Here is a 21,501-nt window from a genome sequence, read left to right as displayed (position 1 = left end):
AATAATTGCACAGAGGACACAAGACAGAACCATGTTTGATGAGTGGCTTCCACATGGAGCAATGTTAAATGACTTAACAGTAATCTCATGAGTCCTGAGTCCTGACCACAGAATTTGTTCCCTGCTGGAAAGGTGGGGGATCATTTCCATTGAAAAGAACCATACTATTAGCCCACATCCAAGCCTAACATCAGCACATGGCATACTCAGCTCCATACACCCTGGCAGAACTCACACTTTAGCAGGGGCTCCTGCCGCCATCCCCTCAGCACTGCTGTCACTTTGTTCACCAACACTTCACCTCTTCAGTGGCATAGATGCTGCCCCTGGCACCGCTGCAACTGCCAGCCACCTCTCCCCCTCCTTCCGATCTTACCCCTGGTGATGCTGTAATGGGCTGGCTGGAAACTGAGTGGCTGCTCAGCTCTGATCGTCACCAAGTGATCACCATGGTTTCTCTCCCATAATGCAATGCCTGGCTGCCAAGTTCAGCACCTGTATCTATGTGATGATGGGAGGTGATGGTAGCAATGCCAGAGAGATGTCATGGGGGGCCAGCAGTTCTAATCAATGTTTGGAGGTGGCACTATGCTGAGAGTCCACTCAGCCTGGTGCCTGCCCTGTTCCACCTGTATAGTTCAGCCATTTAAATATTACCCCAACCACATGGGAGTCGCTTATGAAAAGTGAACTCCTACATGTCTATTCACCAATACCCTGGAACCTGGATTATGGGGAATCTTGGTTAATGTTAATAAACTGCTTAACAGTGTTTAAGAGATGGAAATGTGCAGATCATATATTCCTAAGCCTGGTTTTTAGCCTGTTAGCAGAATTAAACAGGAAGCCAGTGTTATCTATGCAGTGGCTCCATGATAATTAGCAATTATTTACTAATTTTGACCTCAAAACATATTTGCTACCATTTACATATGCTGCCTTTTTTCAATAACATTAATCTTAAAAACACTGATCTTATTCTAATCAGTTAGGTGACAGCCACATGTGTTTTGATCTGTAAAAGACAGCTTTCTTGTACAATGTTGTTCCTTAATGGAATCTGGAAAGTGTTTAAGCATTTCTATTTCAGTTCCCATGATATGGAGAAAATATTTATACTCACCACTACTAGGTGGCAAAAAAAGTCCATTTATGTTACGAGGTTTCCGGTGATGGAAGACACAACTGATCCTCACACAGCCTAAAGGCTGTGTTTCCCAGAAACACGAGATGCTGTTGTACTTTTGCTATGGAAGAAAACCACAGATTGTTCCATATTTAATTATTATAAATCACACAAGGTCCTGGCTGGAACACTGGAATCCATAAATCTAAACAATGAAGAGAAATAGCTGACAGAATTCAGAAGTCAGAGAAGGCTCTGTCTCTAATATTTTGCAATGGAAAACTGCAGATATATCAGTATAGATCAAAAAAATGTGGTCTTACTGAAAACATTTTAGCTGCCTTCCCCACTGATTTTGGCATAGACAGAGGTTCACCCATTAGGCTACAAACCTGCTATCGCAAAAGAACCAAACTTCTAGTTATTTATAGGTTACACATTTGCTGCACATAGTGGATTGGATCCAAAGGTGCCCTTCCAATCATGAAAGATGTTCTGTGAGAAAAGTAAAACTCAGTCCAAAGATGTTCTTGTGTGCATAGTGCAAGTTCTTGAGCATTTGCATTACAACGTAGTGTGACCTCTTCAGCATTTGCAAGACACTGCTAGTGGCAATTTTCCTTCTGCCCATGTTTCTTTGGATCCAACCCATATGCGGTATCTGGGGGAGGGGGATGCCACCCCAGTTCCCTTTTAATAATCTTGAAGCCCCAAACCATGTTGCAACTAAATTTAATAAGACTGAAGATTTGAATAAATATGCTCATTTTTCTCCGTTGTATTCACTGCAATATAAAAATGTTCTATTATCACAGTGCAAAGAAAAGGGTTAGGGAAACAAAGTTAAAATAAAGTACAGATAAAGGAATCCTTAAAATTCAGCGAATTCGTACAGCTTTTCAAACGTGGTAGAAGGTATAAACCAGTTTTGTCTTTAAGTGATAAAATGGTATGTGACTACTTTCAAAGCTGATACCTAGGTGCCACAAGGATATTGCGCTCCTTAAATGTGAAACTAAGAAGTCACATTTGCAGTAGCAGAAGTGAACAGCCAATAAATGCTTATAATTACTTCAAGAGAGGACACTTCAAAGAACTTGTCATTTCTACCTGTATTTCCATATGTCTAAATTTGCAAAGTTGATGGGAACATCTCCCCTCTCTCCATAATGAGCACACGGTGTCACTGCCAATGGCTTTTTCACAGTGACGGAATCGGCACTTTGATCCCTGAATAGGGAAGAAAGAGAGGTTTGAAAAATTTGACCAGGCAACATTTTAAACGCTCTTTAGGCTGCACTTGCATTTTCAAAATTCCCAGAATGGCTCACATTTAAAATTAAACAATTAAAAATACAATAAAACTGTAGTCAGCAACAGCAGAACTGGCAGAAACACAGCAGTGCAACTAATCAAATATTATTTTATTAGCAGAACTAATAAAATCAGGTTATATGACATGCTGGAACTCCTGGACAAATGAAAAGGTCTTTGGCACTAGAAACACATCAGTTGTGGTGTCAAGTGAGCCTCTATGGGGAGGGCATTCCAAAAACAAGGTGAAAGCCCACTCTCTGATCACATCCACCTCACTTCAGATGACAAGGGGCAATGGATGATGATTATAGAGTTTGAGCAGGATCATGCTAAAGAAGGCAGCCTTTTAGGTATTCATGTCCCAAACTATTAAGCATATATTAGTCCACTGCCTTTGCAATCTGGTATTTTTATTTTTAAAGTCTTAGGACTACATTTGCCCTTGAAGCACAATATTACTATGGTGGCTTATTCCAAGTATAAGGCTTGAAATCGTCATCACACTAATAAAATTCTAATAGAAATCCCAAGGAAGCTACAAATGTGCAATTGAGGAGAATCAACTTTAAATGAAACTTGGTTGTTAACAACAGTGGGAGCATACCACCAAGCATGGCAACTTTGCAATCTCCATTCAATTAAACTGGAAAACTTGTAATCTAGTGGATACAATGAACATTAGCTGGAGATGCCTTGTTGCCTGCTATGTATGTGGCTTTCCCAGCTCCAGGACTAGAAGATACATCCTGACACCCTCTCCTGCCACAAACATAGAGCTGCTGAGGGGAACAGGAGATTAGCCCTGACTGAAAAAAGGTGCAAGATCAGGGACCAGTGGATGGCCTGGGTCCATTTTTTTTTTTTACAGCTATTCTAAAAAGCACCACTCATCTCAAATGGGCTCCAGTCCAGTTTTTACTCCTGCTATACACATGAGCTGAACTGACTAAACAATTCCGGCAAGTTTCTGCAGGCTTTCCTCTCTCTATAATACTAGCATCTTCCCTTCACTACGGGTGGAATTCTAAGCTATCCCAGCTTTGCACTCAGCATTTAGACTACATCATATGCTGGGGCACTTCTAAGCATGGCGGTAGGGTATAGGTTCATGACACAAATTTGGTAAAATTTGAATATGCTAATTTATATGTATAGATGCAAATTTAGGTCTCTGAGCACATTAAAGCACTTGGTAGCTGGTGTCTCACTGGCACTGCCCTATGCAAGCATGCCTAGCAGCCCTGCCAGCAAAATAAAACAAACAAACAAAAAGGGGGAAGTGGTAGGAGAATTGTGGCCTAGTGCAAAAGATTAAGGGTTCTGCCCCCCTAGGCCACCCACAAACAATGTCCCATCTCATGTAGCTCAACAGTCATAAGAACATAAGAAGTAGAAGGTAAAGGTGTCCCCGCACTTACAGTGTGAGTCGTTTCCGACTCTTAGGGTGACATCTTGCGACGTTTACTAGGCAGACCATATATATGGGGTGGGATTGCCAGTTCCGTCCCTGGCCTTTCTTTACCCCCCAGCATATGCCGGGTACTCATTTTACCGACCACGGATGGATGGAAGGCTGAGTGGACCTCGACCCCTTTTACAGGAGATTTGACTTCCTCCTTCGGTTGGAATTGAACTCCGGCCGTGAGCAGAGCTTCGGCTGTGTTACCACCGCTTACCACTCTGCGCCACGGAGGATCTATAACATCAGAAGAGCTTACTAGATTAGACCAAAGGCCCATCTAGTTCTCACAGTGACCAACCAGACCAACATGGGAAACCTGCAAGAGGACCTGAGTGCAACAGCACTCTCCCCACCTGTAATGCCCAGCAACTTGTATGCAGGCTGGGAATAATGCTTCTGACAGTAGCCACTGGAAGGCACTTCCTCTGTAAAGAAGGAATACATAATTGCTAACACCTGCTAATAGCCATGGATGGTGAAATGATGTTTCATCAATGAAAACTGATGACAAGAGATAGTCTCTAGATGGCTGGGGATATCTCTCAAGTGTTTTGAGTGAGATACCCATCACAGCTTGGAAAAATGGCACTGCTCCAGCTGAGGACAAGGGGCAGAGAAACAGCAAAAAAACTGTTGACGTTTTTTGAAATAAAGATATAGATTGATAGCTCAGGGTTGCTATCTGGAGTTAGCTGGATCTGGAGTCCAGCTCTGGGGGAGGCTATGAGTTGTGCCCTGAGAATCTTCTGCCTGCTGTAGAAGTGCCTGTTTATTTCCTCTGTGCTTTGCTTGTATATTTGTAAAGAAAGCATATATTACAAAGATATCATAAATCTCCAGTGCTCTCTCATCTGAAGGAAATTAAACCCTGTGGTGATACCCTGAAACTTTGTAAGTTCTTATTGCTGGAAAGTAGGAACTGAGAGGCATGTAACACTGTTGTCAGATGTAGAATACTGTTTTCCTTGGGGAGGAACTGAGTTGGTGGACGAGCCAAGGTGAAGCAAATAATTGCACTCCTGCAATCGGAACATTGCTGCAGTGGTTTCAAAAGACTTCATAGCAAGCCTGAAGGAGTTCAGTGAGGACCCTAGAACAATCATAAGGGAAAATCTGGAGGTGGCACACGATAGTGTTAGGTCCAAAGTAGCCTTGCTGGAGCAGTAGCTACATAGGAGTCAAACCTGATGCACAAAGTCAGCTACAGAGCATCCAGTTAGGGGTGATTAAGGAGGTCTATGATGGACGAGGCAGGTTTGTGCTGTTGAGTATTGCACTCAGCAGATGATCAAAGGGCTGTGTATATCCAGGATCCTGTTAGCAGTGAAGGGGGTGAAAAGTTGGAGAAAAAGACACCTGGAATAGAAAAGATGTTGGGAAAAGAATCTGCAGGAGTAAAAGTATCCTGCACTGGATGTGGGCTAGAAGGATACCAGACACAACCTGTAGTCATGAATGAGAAATAACTTCTTATAGACTTCTTTACTCCATCTGTACCCCATGAAGAGCTTAGTGGATAGGATCAGCCCATTGCAGCTGGTGGGCTGCAGAGGCAGACCTCAACAGTGGGAGTAATCCAGCACTGAGTTATGGGAGTTTATCTGCCTTGGTTTGACATCCTGCCCAATATAAACATCTGGACTGATAGACAGAAAGGGTGGATTATTGGCAGCCAACTTCATTGGTTCAGCCCTGCTGGCCCAGCAACATTTCCCCTTAGGACAGTGGTGAGGAACCTCCAGTCTGTGGGCCTAGTTTTGCCCACCAGGCTTCCTCATTTGGCCCATGAGGTCTTTTTAGCCAAGCCATGACTTCCTACCCTACTCCTGACATCATATTTGATATCGGGGCAGGGCAGGTAAAAATGTGGCTGAGGCAAAAGGGGCTTTACAGGCACCATCAATCACCTGGTTGTGGTGCCTGCAAAGCCCTATGCAAATGGTTTCAGAAACACTATCAGCTGATCGACAGATCTTGTGAATTCCAGTGCATGGTGCTCTGCAAAACCTGACAATCAGGGGATTATCAGTGCTTTGCAGGCTGTGTTTCCCTGTGTGGACAAAAATGTGTCATCTGACAGATTGGCAGCCCTGCTCTGTCAAACCTAGCTCACTGCAGGTGAGGGAGAAAACTATCCAGCCTGCCAGCAGAATCCAGTACCTCATCCCTGCCATAGGACAAATACTTGTTGCAGGTTATGGTTCAGCAATTTGGATCCAGGCATGTTGCTTAGGCAATATGGGCCAGAAACAGTATAGGAGCAGAAGGAAGAGATACCCTTTCAACAACTTGCACAGATTCAAATGGTTGGTGTAGCATATTGAGATATCTGCAAGGCAAGATGGGCAACCCTGGCAAAGCACCATTTCACTTCTGTTTGATCTTCCTGGAAATGTGCCTACCATGAATCTCTATAGGCGTGGGAATCTCACTCAGTCCCAGGGATAAGGGAAGCAGAGCTCATCAGAGAAAATGTATATAGTTGTTGTTTTTAGGAGTTTCTGATCAGTTTCTTAAAGGAGGTGTCAGAATGATTTGGGTGGACTAGAATTTTATTTCTAGGATGCAGTTTTGATTGCATGGTGAAAAATCCCTTGTATCTTTGCCCTACCCATGCCAGTAAAACTTGTTCATCTTAGAAAACTGGTGATGTATAGGGTCTGGAGGGTGAGGAGAAGGGGTAGTCTCTAAGTTAAGGGACTTCCCACTAGTGTTTGCGAGTAGTGGGGAGGGAGAAAGTTGGGAGCCTGAATGTTGTCACCACTCTTTTAAGCCAATTTTCAACTGAAGGCAAGTCACTAGCAGAAGGCTGCAGGCACTCTTTAGTATTCTGAACAAAATACCCATTTGAACTGGGAGAAAGTGAACGCTTCTGCTGCTGAGGAAGGGGAGAGCAGATGAACAGCAAAAAGTAGTTTGCAGGGTTGTTGTTTTTTTAATGGAAAAGACAGGTGAACATTTCTTCAGCTGAGAACAGGGGGAAAGAAACACCAAATGTGGTTGGCATTTTTGAAATGGCAAAAACACAAAGAGGTGGATCAAGTGAGAGTTTCAAGGCAGCATTAATTGGAACAGGATATGTGTACTCTCTGGGGAACCTTCTGCCCATTGTAGGAATGCTTTTTTTTGCTTCTGCTATGCAATAAAACAACAATTACAAAGACACCATAAGCCTAAAGTGCTGTCTTTTACCCAAGGAAATATGACTGCAATTTTCTACACATACCTGGGATTAGGCTCCAGTGAACATAATGGGGCTTACTTCTATGTAAAATGCACAGGATAGCTCTCTAAATCCTTTCGCACTATCACTGAAATGCCTCACACTTTGGAGGGGGGCACATAATACTACAGCAGATGCAAGCCATTATAAATTGTGCAGTATTTACCTTTATACAGGTTGAATGAAAATAGAAATAGCAGTCATCCCCAACTTCTGCCATTGCCACCTCTTGTGCTTCTACTCCACTGCCTTTAGAAAGGTCTCAATACAAATGTAAGAACTATCAACGTGTAAGGAAAGAACATTCCCTTTGTTCTGAATACAGCTGTATTCAGGCTCTAAGTTCTATTTCCTCTTAAAGGGAGACCTCCTGTTGACACTTTTATTCAAAAGGTTACTTATACTAATTGTAAAACAGACGGTACCTTCTCCAGGTTTGTTGAAGTGCTCACAAATTGAAAGTGGTTGCTAGACAGTGCGCAAATTCAAACTTCCAGAATTTCTTTCATTGTTACCTTGGTTCTTATGACATCATCACAAAGGCCATCATACGACCCCTCAAACTGGGAGTGTTCGCTTATTTTCATTGCTCCTGTGTTTCAAATAAGAAGACAGCAATTTCCATGTAGTCTGTTCATTCCATTGTACCACTTATTAGCTTACCAAGTCATTAGAATTCAATTAAGAGAACGGCTGTAACTCATATGATTAACAGAAGTAAAGAGATAGGAGTAGGAGCAAGTGAGGACATCAGCTCCTGCCCACTCCAATAAACCAGGCCTTGATGTTTAAATATATTTGGATCCTTGATTGCTGCTGTGCTGACTGACATCTCTCTCCTACAGACTGCAGTTATCCAGGAACATGTACCTGGAAAAGGTCTGGGAATACCAATGGTGCTGCTGGTAGATGTTGCCAGAGGGGAATAACAAAAAGTGACAAATTTACAGGGATGCTTGCATTAGAACACTGCAAGGATATGCATTGCTGCTTGGTGTTGTTGTTTTTTGCTCTCTCCTAGTCAGTCTATTGTCGTTTATGGGTTGTATTCAACTAAGTCCTACTCAGAATAGATACACTGAAATTAATGAACTTAAGTTAGTTGCATATTAATTTCAATGGGTCTACTCTGAGTAGGACTAGCATTGAATATCACCCTTAGAATTGAATATCACCCTTAGAATTGATCCCAGTCCTTTTCTTGCTTGTTAGGCTGTGAGCACACTAGTCGCCTACAGCAAAGTGTTTCCGTGAGCCACACCTGGAGGGGGAACTGGTTGATCTGCTGATCAGTTGCAAAATGTATTTGAAGCTGATTTTTTATCCCACCAGGTTTTATAGCAAAAAGGGGCAGGGTTTGACTGGCATGTGCTCCTGTTTTCAGAAGAGAGAGGTGGAGAAACACTGGAACTGGCAGAACTGTGTGTGTGTGTCTACACAGTTTTGGAGGTTGTTTAACAAGAGGTCTTGAAAAGGTCATTGGTGAGGGATAGTGTGGGGTTAGGCTTCAGTGACAGGCTCTGAGAAAACAGTGTATATGTAGGATATGATCACAGCTTTTTGAGGGAGGTAGATGAGAGGGACACAAGTTTCTAAAGGCTAGGATTGCATTTGAGATGATGTGGTAAAGTAGAACTTGGAGTGAATTACTTCTGGGATTCATGTGCACATAACTGGGTGGGGAGAAGTGGGGATGCTAAAACTGGCACTTCATTGGGAAGATGGAGGTATGACAAGAATAGGTCAGGGAATGGGGGTCAGGCTGCTAATGACAGTCTCCTGTGCTGATTTCTGAGCCTATTACTAAACAACAGAGACAGGGATTTAATAACATTTGACACTTTTTCAGGTGCTGTGGATCATGTAAATGTCCAAGAAGACACTTATTCCAGGATTTAATCCTGGAGGAGGAAGCCAACCTGTCATGTGTTAAACTGACAGATGAGATAGCTGATCCTATTCTCTCCCAAATATGTCTAGCCAGTTTCTCTGTATAGCATCAGTAAAGAATAGAGGAGGATTATCATATTTTGTAAGAATTCTGTTTCTCTGTCCAGGTTCCCAATCCATCAGACTGCTTATCTTGAATGCATACACCTGGTATTATATCCAGGGACAAAATAGGTATTCTCCTAGTGGGCCACCTGGTTCCTGCTTAGAAGACCCCATTATTGACCTAACAGAAATGGTCCAGAGCCATGGAGACCCATTTGTACTTGGGGACTGAAATGTTCAAACTGAGGTCTTTTTACAGGGAGCAGCCCAGGACTTCATGGCTGCCATCATAATCATGAGCTGTGCCTGTATATAGCTGAGCTGACACATAGCTCAAGTTATTTTCTCAGGCTGGGGTTCTGCTTGGATTGGTTTAGGACTGGTGTGCTGAAGGAGGAATTTAAAAACTATTCTGTTGTCATGATCTGGCCACTACCTGGAGAAGTTCAGGATTCCCTATTGGATTTTTTATATATATCGCAGCAGAGTGCAATATAACTAGTCTGTTAAGGTTGGTAGATGAAAGAATAAAGAAACTTAAAATTTATTACTAGAAAGAAACAAAGTCATACATGCTGTTACTGCCATGAGGCTTGCATTCACAGGCACTATCTCTGACTAATTGGACAGGAACAGAAGGGAGGAAGGACAGGAGTACAGCCTGCAAAAACAGCAAACATTTTAGAAGAGGAATCAGTGGAGGGAATAATAGATTGTCTTTCTGTCTATTGTTCCTCACTGGTTCAGGTTACTTGTTACAGGTGTTGGTGCTTAGCTCCCAACATCCCTGTGATCCCTGCACGAGCAAAGTACCTGTTCAGATAATCAGAACTCAGTAACTGATGGATTCTCTTGATTTCCAGAATTCTCTTCGGGATTCTTTGGTTGGCATTTCTGGTGACTGTCACTAATGGGGAGTGCACATGGGTGATCAACACAGTCACTCAAAAGAACCCCCTCAAACCAGTTAAGAGTCTTTGGTACAAAGGAAAGCAGCAGACAGTGAAATGAGTAGCATGCCAGTTGGGGGAGAGAAAGCTCGAATACGACAGGTTAGAGCCTGTCCTGGATCCCAAACAGAAAAGCAGATGCAGGACACGGGAGACTGGGTTTTTCTGCATAGAGCTTTATTCCAGAAATCAGAACAGAGATCTAGCATCTCATGCCAGGCTTAAACCAGGATTCAAACAGGAATAGGCATAACTAGACATTGGAAGCAACAGCTTATCAATGAGACATGGTGTCTGCACACTACAGGTTAATTCAAGCACCTTCTGGCCTCTATCAGGCAAGGGCTTAATTCTAGAAGCAGAAAGAAAACTGCCTAAATAACAGCATCTCTTTTCCAGCCAGCAGCCTTGGCCAGAGTGTTATCACTTCCTCTGATAAAACATACTTTTGTTTTCAACTCTGAAAAAACTCCCTCCTGTCAGTTGTAGATAAGGGCGGAGTGTGTGGGCTTTGCTTGACAGAAGTACTATCAGGCTTTCTGAGCATGAAATCACCCAAGGCTTCTGAAAGCATAGTCCCCAGGATTACCCCAGCCCCTTTCCAACCATCTGTAATGAATGGGATTTCCCCAATCCTGCCAAAGGGTCTCCATGGGGCCCATGACAGAACCCTTCCTAGAGTCTACTCTGTGGCAATGACAACCATGAAGCACAACCACATTGCATCCACTCATTGTTTTACAGCAGAATTGATCCACATAGAATGCAGCTTCATTAGTTAGGTCTCCATCTGACTGTGCTGAATATTTGATTGTCTTCTGCAATGTGATTGCTCAACAACACTTTGCAAATAAAATGTCTATATTTAGTCTGATCTGGACTCCCTGTTGCTGAGAGTATTTATATTTGAGGAGTCATTGTCTCAGTTTCATTGCTTTTTATTGAATGAATTTCAGTCGTGGTGGCTTAAGGACAAATACTTTGGAGAGATTCAGCCAACCATCTGTCATTTGTATCCCAGTTGATGGGAAAGAGTGGCTGAAGCCATTAGGTTGGTTATACCTCTCTGAGGAAGGAGTGGATCCTGGTTGTCATAAGGATACTATAGCATGGAAATCCCTAAAAATAAGTCCCTGGATCTTCTGGATACAGAAAGTTACTCACCAATATACCTTTTGAGGGCAAAATGAAAGAGTGGGCAGTGGCAGATCAGCTCCAGGTTCTTTCTGGTAAAAATTATTTTCTGGTCTATTTCAGTTGGTGTCATGAGCCCCTTGGTGAACATGTGGCAGGATTGGGAGAATGAGGTCGCAGATGTCTGAGAAGGGTCTGGCGAGACCACAGAGGAAATGCTTCCCAAAACCCATCAGCCCTCCACCTAGTGGTCCTGTTAGTGTTTCTGCTGAAGAAGGTCTCAGCAGCTCCTCCCCACCTGTGGCAGAGAGTGAAGAATGTAATCTGCTTTTCAGCAGTCAGACCTGAATGAATCTGCTGGACAATTCCAGAGAGATAAGGAGGGAAAACTTCTCACAGAGTCAGAACTGACAGTTCCCCTAAGGTCACACAGATGTTACAACTTGAGAAATTATCTTCTTTTCTTAAGAGGAGCCCCCATCTTGTTTCAAAGGCTGGAAAGTGCTAGATTCAGCTCATGCAAGTGGACTGTCCACACCCCCTCTCTTTCATTTGAAGTGTCTTGGGGTGAGAACTTTGTTACAACAACTTTCCATTGCTTCCACAGTCTACTTTCACCTGCTGGTGTTCTGTATCCTGATTCATGCCTAGTATGTTTTGATGCTATGCTCCTGTGCTGACCTCTAGAATAAAGCTCTGTGTAAAACCCAGTCTTCGAGTCCCGAGTCTGCTTCTCTGGTTAGGAGCCAGGAGAGTTTGATATCAGGCCTGGTCTTGGGTCAGAAACTTCCTTGATCACACTGATGAATAACTCACTGGGAGACAGATAGGGGGAAAGTGTTCTTGTTGATTCTTCTGTTATCAGCAGTTTTTGATACCATCAACCATAGCATCCTTCTAGGTCACCTGACAAGGTTGCCAATGGGTGGCCATGTTTGGCAGTGATTTTGTACATTTTGGGGGAAATGCCTGTTCTGCCTCTTGGAAATTATCCTGGCAAACCCTACAGAGTTCTATTTTGTCATCAAATGAAGAGATTATCAGAGGATTTGGAGTTCAGTGTCATAAGTATGCAGGCAAGACAAATATATCTTTGCTTTTCTTCATACACTAGAGAGACAATGGAATCCCTGAATCATTACATAGAATCAGTAACAGGCTGGATCAGGACCAAAAATCCAGGACAGAGATTATGGTAGTTACTAAGAATCTGATTGTGTGATGAATGAATGGTCTACTCAATCAAGATAGGGTCCCACTCTTCCTGAAGGAACAAGTTTATGACTTCTTCTGGATCCAGCCTGATTACCGGAGTCTCAGGTGGTAGATGGAATCAGCAGTACCTTCTTCTAACTTAGCCTGGTACAATAGCTACACTTTCCCTTGATGATATCAGTATGCTTTGTAATGGCTATGTTGGATTACTATGGCTAATGTAATGCGCTCTACATTGTGCTGTTTTAAAGACAGTTCAGAACCTTCAATTGGTCCAAAATTCAGTGGCTAGAATTTTAACTGGTGTCAACCACAGGGACCATATAACATCAGTTTGAAAGGATCTACAGAAGCTACAAACATATTTCAGGGCTCAATTCAAATTTCAATCCTTCTTGTCTAGAGAAATATCTGCTCCCATTCCTATTACCATCACCACACACTGAGATGACAAAAGGAAGCTCTTCCATGATATGCCCTTTTATAGCAATGCTTCAGTTATGCATCTTCCTATTTAGGAAGACTTGCTTAGCATCCTCCGATTTGGACATTAGGAGCTTTTATTTCAGGAACTTTTAAAGATTGTTGGGAACTTTTCTGATAAATATTTTTATAGACCAGTAGAAGTTTAATAAACAAATATAATTCAAATTTTAAGCATTGAAAATTTTGGAAAAATGCCATAGTTATGCTATTCTATTAAGCAAAGTGACTTACTGCTATATTAGGGCTTTGTCTTTTACGGCACATTCTAAAAGGCCATTGAGCTACCCTGGAAAGTATAGCTGTGGGGACAGGGACAAGTCTGCATGGCAAAAATTATGCAAATTTGAGGTTGCATTTAGGGTGGGAATGGATATAGGCAAGTCTAATCTTAAGCTTTTTGGCAGAAAAATACATGCGTGGCACAAATAGGGGCCTAAATGTTGCTTACAAGGACCTTAGGATGGCCTTTGACTCAGTCCCAAGAGATCTACTTTGGGCAAAACTAAATGCGACCTCAATGGATAAAAGACTGCTACTCCTGATAAGACAACTATATAATTGTACTTCATTAAGGGTGAGATATGGAATAAACCGAAATCTAACTAAATCTATTCCTGTAAACATAGGGGTTCGCCAAGGCTGTGTTTTGGCTCCCTCTTTATTCAATCTCTTTCTCAATGATTTGTAATGAATGCCATAATGAAAACCTGCATTCTCCTAAAATAGCAGGAGTGAGTTGCCCCATGCTTCTCTATGCAGACAACACGGTACTGATGTCTTTTTCCGAAATCGGTCTCAAGCGCCTCCTTCGAATTTTTATAAATTATTGTGATAAAAATTATCTCTCTATTAACTTTAACAAATCTAAGGTAATGGTTTTCTCCAAAAAGAGACCGAATACACAATGGAAAATAAAGGACAAAATGTTTGAACAGGTCAAAAAGTATAAATACCTTGGAATTATATTTTGCTCTACACTTTCCTGGACCTCCCATATCCGGGCTGCAATACAAGCTGCTTATAACACCATTAGAGTTACAATCAGATTTTTTCATACCAAAGGTGGCCGTTTTATTCCCGCTGCACTAACAATTTTTAAAACCAAAATCCTCTCACAATTGTTATATGGTATCCCAATTTGGATTTTAAATTTCCACAATAAAATAGAAACATTACTCTCAAGCTTCCTCCGTTCTATTTTTGGACTTCCAAAATGTGCCTCTCCTGCTGGCCTTCGCCTAGAGGCCGGAATCTCCTCAATAGAATGTACAGCCTGGATACAGGCCTATAGGTTTTGGCTTAAAATAGCTTATTCTGAGCCCCATTTAGGGCTCTTGCACCTAATTTGGAAAGATCCCTTCGAAAGTACATGGACCAAAACCTTTACTGGGAAGCTAAAATACCTAGGCCTGTCTCTTGAACTATTATCATCTTGGAACCTAGCGATGGCTAAGTCTACCATCATCCAACGATTAAAGGATATTGACCAACAATATCTAATCTCAAAGGCCCACACATCGTGCTCCCCAATGCACTTTAATTTAAGTTTCCATTTTCCGTCTTCAGCAATATATCTGGAAGAGTTAACCTCCTCACACGATAGATTTCTGTTCTCTCGTGCCAGATTCAACTGTCTACCATCAGCTCTCTTAACGGGTCGTTATCAAGGTATCCCGCTAGAAAGACGCTACTGTATTTGTAATCAGAATTTACCAGAAACCCTGGAACATGTCCTACTTAACTGTGAGATATACAATGTTCCAAGAGTTAAATTAATTCTACCATCCATTTCTACCTTTTCTGATAGAACACCAGAATGGATTGTTCACTTTCTTTTGTCCGATAAAGACAAAACTCTAAGAGAACTAGTTGCCAAATTTCTCTATGTATCATAATCCATACGTAAGAACCAGGTTCGAATTATGCACTCTTGATTTAATGACTTATTTTAATTCTCTGTTCTTGACAAATTGCTAGACAAAGAATTTTGCCTGTTAGCTTAAAACTGAACTTTGGCTTATTTCTATCTTGTTTTACTTTTAATTCTATTACTGTTAAATGTACTTACCTGTATACTTAAATTGTATATAACCAGCTCGGGTCTATGACCGTAATAAATAAATAAATAAAATAGATATAGGCAAGCTTTCAGGCTGATATTTGGGGATGATGTTTCTTGAAAGCTATGACTACAGAGGTCACATGCAAAAGAGAGCAGACTTTTGCACCTTCAAGGGTTGTGTAGAACAGGGAATACCATCAAATATAGGCTGTATACCTGCTGAAATTCTGTCGTCCATGCAACTGTTAAAGGTATAAAAATCCAGCCATCTTTTGCATCTGGATATCCTATCTGTTAATTCTTATTTGTGAATGCTCTCTTGTATGCCCAAGTTATTCCTGCTCTACACTTTTGAATAAATAGAGCATCAGAAATACCCCATAAGAAATGGACCATATAAAAAGCTGGTCCTGAACTTCTTGCTATTAAAGGGAGAGCAAAGAACAGCACCAACTACAACTGTTCAGACTGCTTATGCAACCCTTTAAGGCGTGTTTACCCTAATGGCTCTTGTAGTTCAATGGCACCAGCTGTTCCTTCCATAAATGAAACCATGAAGATGTCACCTGAAAGAGAAAACAAATTGATTTAGCTTTATTTTAAAATCTACTAGTATTTGTGGCTGCTGTCATTTCTGCATATTTTAATAACCTAACACGGCTAATCCCATAATTCTATAGTCAGAAGTAAGTTCCACCGTTATCAATGGGGCTTCCTCCCACCTAAGTGCGTATAGGATTGCAACTAGCGATGGGTTAGAATTTTGATTCAGTTTGCATTTCAAGCAGAATTTATCAAACTAACACTTTCTGAAACAATTTAGACCCTTCGGAGGCCCACTGTAAATTGTTTGCTAGGCACTTGGAGGGTAAAGCTGCTCGCCTCCATAGCAGTCTTGATGCCCCATCCACATCTACTGTAGTCCCCAATGAGGTGTCCAGTGCAATGTCTGCTGAAACCTCCTGGGAACAGTTTTATTTAATGTGGCCTGATGATGTAGACAAGGTGCTTGCGATTATGCAGCCAGCAACATGTCCTCTTGACCCTTGCCCTTCTTGGCTTATTAAAGCTTGCTGAAGGGGTTTGACCGAGTGGATCCAGGATGTGATCAATGCATCATTGCGGGAGGGAGTGGTTCCAGTTGCCCTAAAAAAAGGCGGTGATCTGACCATTCCTGAAAAAGCCCACCCTGAACCCATTGGTCTGCAACAATTACTGACCAGTCACAAATACCCTCTTCGTAGGTAAGGTGATTGAGAGGGCTGTGGTGCAGCAACTGCAAGTACTCTTGAATGAAACAGACTATCTTGACCCATTCAAGTCTGGGTTCAGGCCTGGTTATGGGACTGAATTGGCCTTGGTCGCCCTGATGGATGACTTTTATTGGGAGAAGGACAGGGGGAGTGAGACCCTGTTACTCTTACTTGATCTCTCAGCGGCTTTTGATACCATTAACCATGGTATCCTTTTGGGTCGACTTGGTGAGATGGGTATCAGAGGCACTGTTTTACAGTGGTTCCAATCCTATCTCCAATGTCATTTTCAGAGCATTGGGTGATTGTCTTTCGGCCCCCTGCCAGTCATGCTGTGGGGTGCTCTGCAGGTGAGGGCCTCCTGCAGATACCATCTTATCAGGAGGTCCATTCCACACAACATAGGAAACGGACCTTTAGCATGGCGGCACCTACCCTGTGGAATTCCCTACCCTTAAATATTAGACAGGTGCCATCTCTGTTATCTTTTCGGCAGCTATTGAATACTTTTCTCTTTCAACAAGCCTTTTAAGTTAAAACCTTATCCCAGGCTGCGTCTGTGATGGAATTGCTTTTTACTATGTTTTTAACCTTTTTTAAAAAAAGATGTCTTGAAAGCTTTTTAAAAAAAATGTTTTTAAAGATGTTTTGTTTTAATGTATTTTAAAGTCTGTTTTTAGGATGTTTTAAAGTGTTTTTAGTGCTTTTGTTTGCCGCCCTGGGCTCCTGCTGAAAGGGAGGGATATAAATCAAATGATAAATAAATATAATAATAAACAATATGAGAACTGAAAAACAGCCATCCTTCAAAATTCGCATTTATTAGAATTTTGGGATGCAGTTCGTCAACTAAACAATATTTTTAAAAATGCATATATTAGGGGAAAGTGTGCATAAAAATGAATATATGAGTGAAGTTAACATGCAAAAAGGCATGATATGATGAGAAATGGCTTGTAAAAATGTGTACCTTTGTCAAAACTGCCTACAAAAATTTGGAGAAATTCGCAGTAAAATGGTGAATTTTCATGATTTTTTTTAAAAAAATTGCAGATTGCTGCAGAAATGTAAAGAACTGAATTTAACATTAGAAAAGTGAGAAACTGAGAGAACCAAAATTGACAGATCTTTCCATCCCTAATTGCAGCCTAAAAGTACTTTAGATAACATTGATATCATTTACTCTAATGCCTGACACAGGGAAAGGGGTCCGCTTATTTTTATGATAGGTCCTAGTATAGCAATAGACAAGAGGTAAATCACTTGTGTTGGGCAGAGTGTATATCCCATAGAATATTTATAACATTTGCTTGTAAACACTTATTTCTCTACAACCCTTACATTCAGATTTCAAAGACTAGCCATAATTTTTCCAAACAAGGGAAATAACCCGAAGACATGTTTATGCAACACAGAAACTTTGCAGTTACTGAAGATAACCAGTGATGTAGGCACAGGCTATATAAAAAATGAACTAAATTGCCAATCCAAAAGTAAACTACCTATTACCAGGCAGCTGCTGCGAGGATAAACATCCAGGGGGACATAAATTTAGCCTATGTAATAACATGAACACCTCTCTGGATTATGGGAATAGGGAGAATGAACAGAGAAATTTTTTTATTACTTCAAGGTATTATGGATGAGAACATATTTCTATGTAGATCAATGGATGATTCATGAACCAAGAGTCAACCTCTCCATGTTTATGATTCTCTTTAACATTATAGAAGCCACATAGGGGCTACCAAGATATCATTCTGCATGATGGGGATTCTCTGTAAGAAATGTAACTGGCTTACCATGCAGATAGAAACTCTCTGTAAAGTTTCCAAACCAGCATTACAAATGCTAGCACTGGTATAGAAACTCAAGTATCTACATGATAGGGCCAGGAATGCACTTTGAAATATTATGGTCTCTACATACATGCTGCCATGCAGAAGCATTTCTCAGCTGCTACCATGTGACTGTGCATAGTGCATGTTAGAAATTTCATATTTCAGATAGTACAACCCAACTATTATTTTGTTTTGTTCTTTTGTTTCTTAAACTCTGACATTTATCAATGAAATCCATTTACAAATAAACGTGACAAGTGACCTACTATATCTTTAATAGCAGCTTTATCTGCAGAAACCACCATGTCAAGCTTTCCCAATGCTATCAAAATAAGCATTACCACCTGCTAATGCTGCAGCCCAAGCTGTTACTTTCATCACTGGGTAAGAGGTTGCTAGAAAAGCTGGCAACCCTTTCACAAATCTAGAAAAAAAAATCCTACCTACACAAGATTTTGTGTGTGGCTGTCCATGTTGAATGAATGAACTATATCACACACACACAATTCTAAATCCTCTTCCTATGCACAACCCACATGCCTGTATTAGAAACAAATGAAAGTACTGGCATTATCACACATACAGAATGGGGGGGAAATACATGGGTGTGACCGTTTCTGCAATGTTTCAAATTACATGTGCCCTTGCAAACGAACATGGTGCAACATTTACAAAAAGAGAAGACAAGGAGAAAATTGTTCCTTAGGGTTCCTTTAAAAATTATTTTTTTACACACGCAGTACTCCTGAGCAAGAAGAGCATGCAAATTACAAGTAGATACCATGCTTGACTATCGACAAGAAAATTATATAGTAAAAAAAAAAGTTTGAATTTTGCACCTGGCAATGCTATTGCAGAAGGAATTAGGCTTAATTACATGTGCTTGAAAGAGACAGCCCTTGCATCTTCTTATCTCTCCGGTTTGGGTATATAATTGTATTTTAAACTTTCTCTCTTTGGACTTCTGAGAATTGTGGAGATATTGGGTGTTCCCAATACATATATTTTTAAAAGAAACTTCATGAGTTTTGTTTTTAGTTTGTATCAATACAACAAATGCAGCCATAACCAAAAAAATAAGGCAAACTAAACTGAAGCAAAAGACTGGTAGAGAGGGGAGAGGGGAAGGAATATGGATCAGCATTTAGAGGTTTTGCTCATTTTGTCATGAACAAAATCAACTTCAGTTAGGCAGAGTTTGGTAGATGCTTGTCGTATAGCTTAGTAAGCATCTATTTTCTGTAATTTACAACATGTAGCTAGTTCATATATGGTTGTGTGAGGATAGGTCTTTTTCCATTATTGGATTCTTGGACTACGTTTACTTTTTCTGTTTGGAGACCAACAGAGGATAGCTAACCCATGGGGATGAGATTCTACACAACAGGAAAGGTTTTTATCAATACTGTCTGTGGATCTTAAAACTGTTTCAAGGACCAAAAGGATAATTACTTTTGTCCATAATTCAGGAACATGAGGACACAATCACATAATACAGAGTCTTCTGTATTACTGCACTGCCAGCAACTGGAGGATAATGTATTGTTGTGAGTTTGGGGGTTGGAATGGATGATTCCTGTGGGTCCCCTTCCAGCCTCTGATTTGGAATCCTATGCCTTGGGGAAGGGGCTGGCTCTGCTGGCCAGATGAGTTTCTTTTGTTAAGCTAATAGAGTGGCCAAGTTGTTAATGAGTCTATTAGGTGCCCAGCAACTGATGAATGGGCCAAGAAGATCCTTTTGTCATTGAAACTCTTCAGGAGAGTGTTTCCCCCTCCTGGCAACTAGCAGAGGTTTGCGCTTTGAGTGTGTTTTAGAGTTGTCTAGAGAAAGGCTGGGAACTGGAGGCAGGCAGAGAGGCTGTCTCTCTGCACCATGGCTTTAGGATGCCTCCTGTAACACTGATGGGAAAGCTGGATATTGGACTGCTGATGCCTTGAACCCCTCCATCCTAAGCTCAGGTTGGAATGTGTGTAAATAAATAAACCATATTTCATAAAGACACCAGTCTCCGCTGACCTTCTTCCCAAAGGAAATCAAACCCTGGAGGAGCGCAGGGACCCCTGAAATCTCACCGCTCAGGGATTGAGGCAGCGCACAACAGTATATTGCTTAAAACAGGGGTTCCTAAACTCTGGGTCCATGGACTACCAGTGGTACATGAGCTTCATTCAGATGGTCTGTGGCGTGTTTGTGGATTTGTGGTTGAAGACGGGAGATGGCACATCCATCATACTATATATTCATATTGATTTCAATGGTAATTTAATGGCTTCTTTCATTTCTTATACTGTATTTTATTGTAATACAATTTGCATTCTATGGAATACAATAAAATATAATAACTAACAAATAAAAGAAGCAATTAAAATACCATTAAAAATCACACAGCCTCTAGCACAGTGCATTACATTTTTTACAACAGGCAGAAAAAAATCATTGAGTGGTCCACCAAGATCCTCTGCATTCTTGCTTTAAATTGGTGGAAGGCTGGTGTCTGGAGAATGACTAGCACTGAGTTCTTAACAATGTGTAATAGTGCTGGGCAGCAGCAATCCTTGGTTTGAGAATTGAGCTGTTACGTGCGTGTCCCTATTTTAATCTGTAGAATAATGGAAGATAAAATCATCAAATCCAGCACTCAAACAAATGCTTTCTGTTAGAAATACATGATAAAAAAGAACACCATTTGAGTGCATGTTTCTTTACAGTGCTGTCTTTTTTTCCTGAATAACCCTACCCCACTTAGAAACGTCAGTAACTAAGCTTAAATAGGTAAGCTGGCTACCTGTGCTACTTTGGAGGACAATATAGACCTCTATCTGAAGCACTAGTCCTCTGAGTTATCCGATCCAAAACCTGTTTAAAGTGGAAGAACCACAAGAGTCCATCAACAGGGAGCACCTGGGAAGCAGAGGGAACAAGCAGGTGGACTACCTGGTCATAATCTTCCCCGCAATGCGGAGATGTATTTCTTCTTAAAGTATAATTCTTCCTGAAATCTGCAGCTACATGGATACATCCACATATACACATTTTATGCAAAGCTATGCCTCTGTTTCGGTGATGCATTAGCGGCTACCCCTACATCACAGACTTTACGTCTCTGCTAAAATTATTGGGGGGGGGGAGAATGAACTCAGCACTGCCAGACAAGTGGAAGACCCTGCCTTTTCCTTTCCATTTCCTTTTTCTCTCCCTCTTCCCCTTTCCCGCTTCTTTGCAACTGTATCAACTGAAAGAGCACCAGCTGACCAGGCCTCTCTTGCTCAACTAGTTCCTGAACTACATTTCCAGCACTCCTTTCAGCCAGGCCTTGTTGCGGCTTCTGCTGCTGCCGGTGGAGGCAGCTTTGGGCCCAGGAGTTGTTGCTAATAACTGATGTCATTGGCTGACTGCTTCCTGCTTTGTGGCGGGCGGGGGTCGCCGCTTGAGGGCC

General features: G+C 41.4%; 1 protein-coding gene across 1 annotated transcript in view; it reads right to left on the bottom strand.

Annotated features, from left to right (window-relative positions):
• The window catches only part of C8H12orf50 (chromosome 8 C12orf50 homolog), a 44,029-nt gene extending 28,508 nt beyond the window's left edge, over window positions 1-15,521 (bottom strand). Inside the window, exons 1-4 of the mRNA XM_061637789.1 lie at window positions 15,470-15,521; window positions 7,644-7,720; window positions 2,237-2,356; window positions 1,124-1,247 (exon numbers count right to left, since the gene is read on the bottom strand). Of these exons, the coding sequence (XP_061493773.1) occupies window positions 1,124-1,247; window positions 2,237-2,356; window positions 7,644-7,715 (316 nt within the window). The 5' untranslated portion in view covers window positions 7,716-7,720; window positions 15,470-15,521. The remainder of the gene's footprint in view (window positions 1-1,123; window positions 1,248-2,236; window positions 2,357-7,643; window positions 7,721-15,469) is intronic.
• Window positions 15,522-21,501: the final 5,980 nt, after the last annotated feature.

Source organism: Rhineura floridana, chromosome 8 (assembly GCF_030035675.1).
Source record: "Rhineura floridana isolate rRhiFlo1 chromosome 8, rRhiFlo1.hap2, whole genome shotgun sequence".
In the NCBI taxonomy this organism is placed as follows: Eukaryota; Metazoa; Chordata; class Lepidosauria; order Squamata; family Rhineuridae; genus Rhineura; species Rhineura floridana.
Note: the sequence above shows the minus strand (reverse complement) of the source record. Positions and strands in the feature narration are given on the sequence as shown.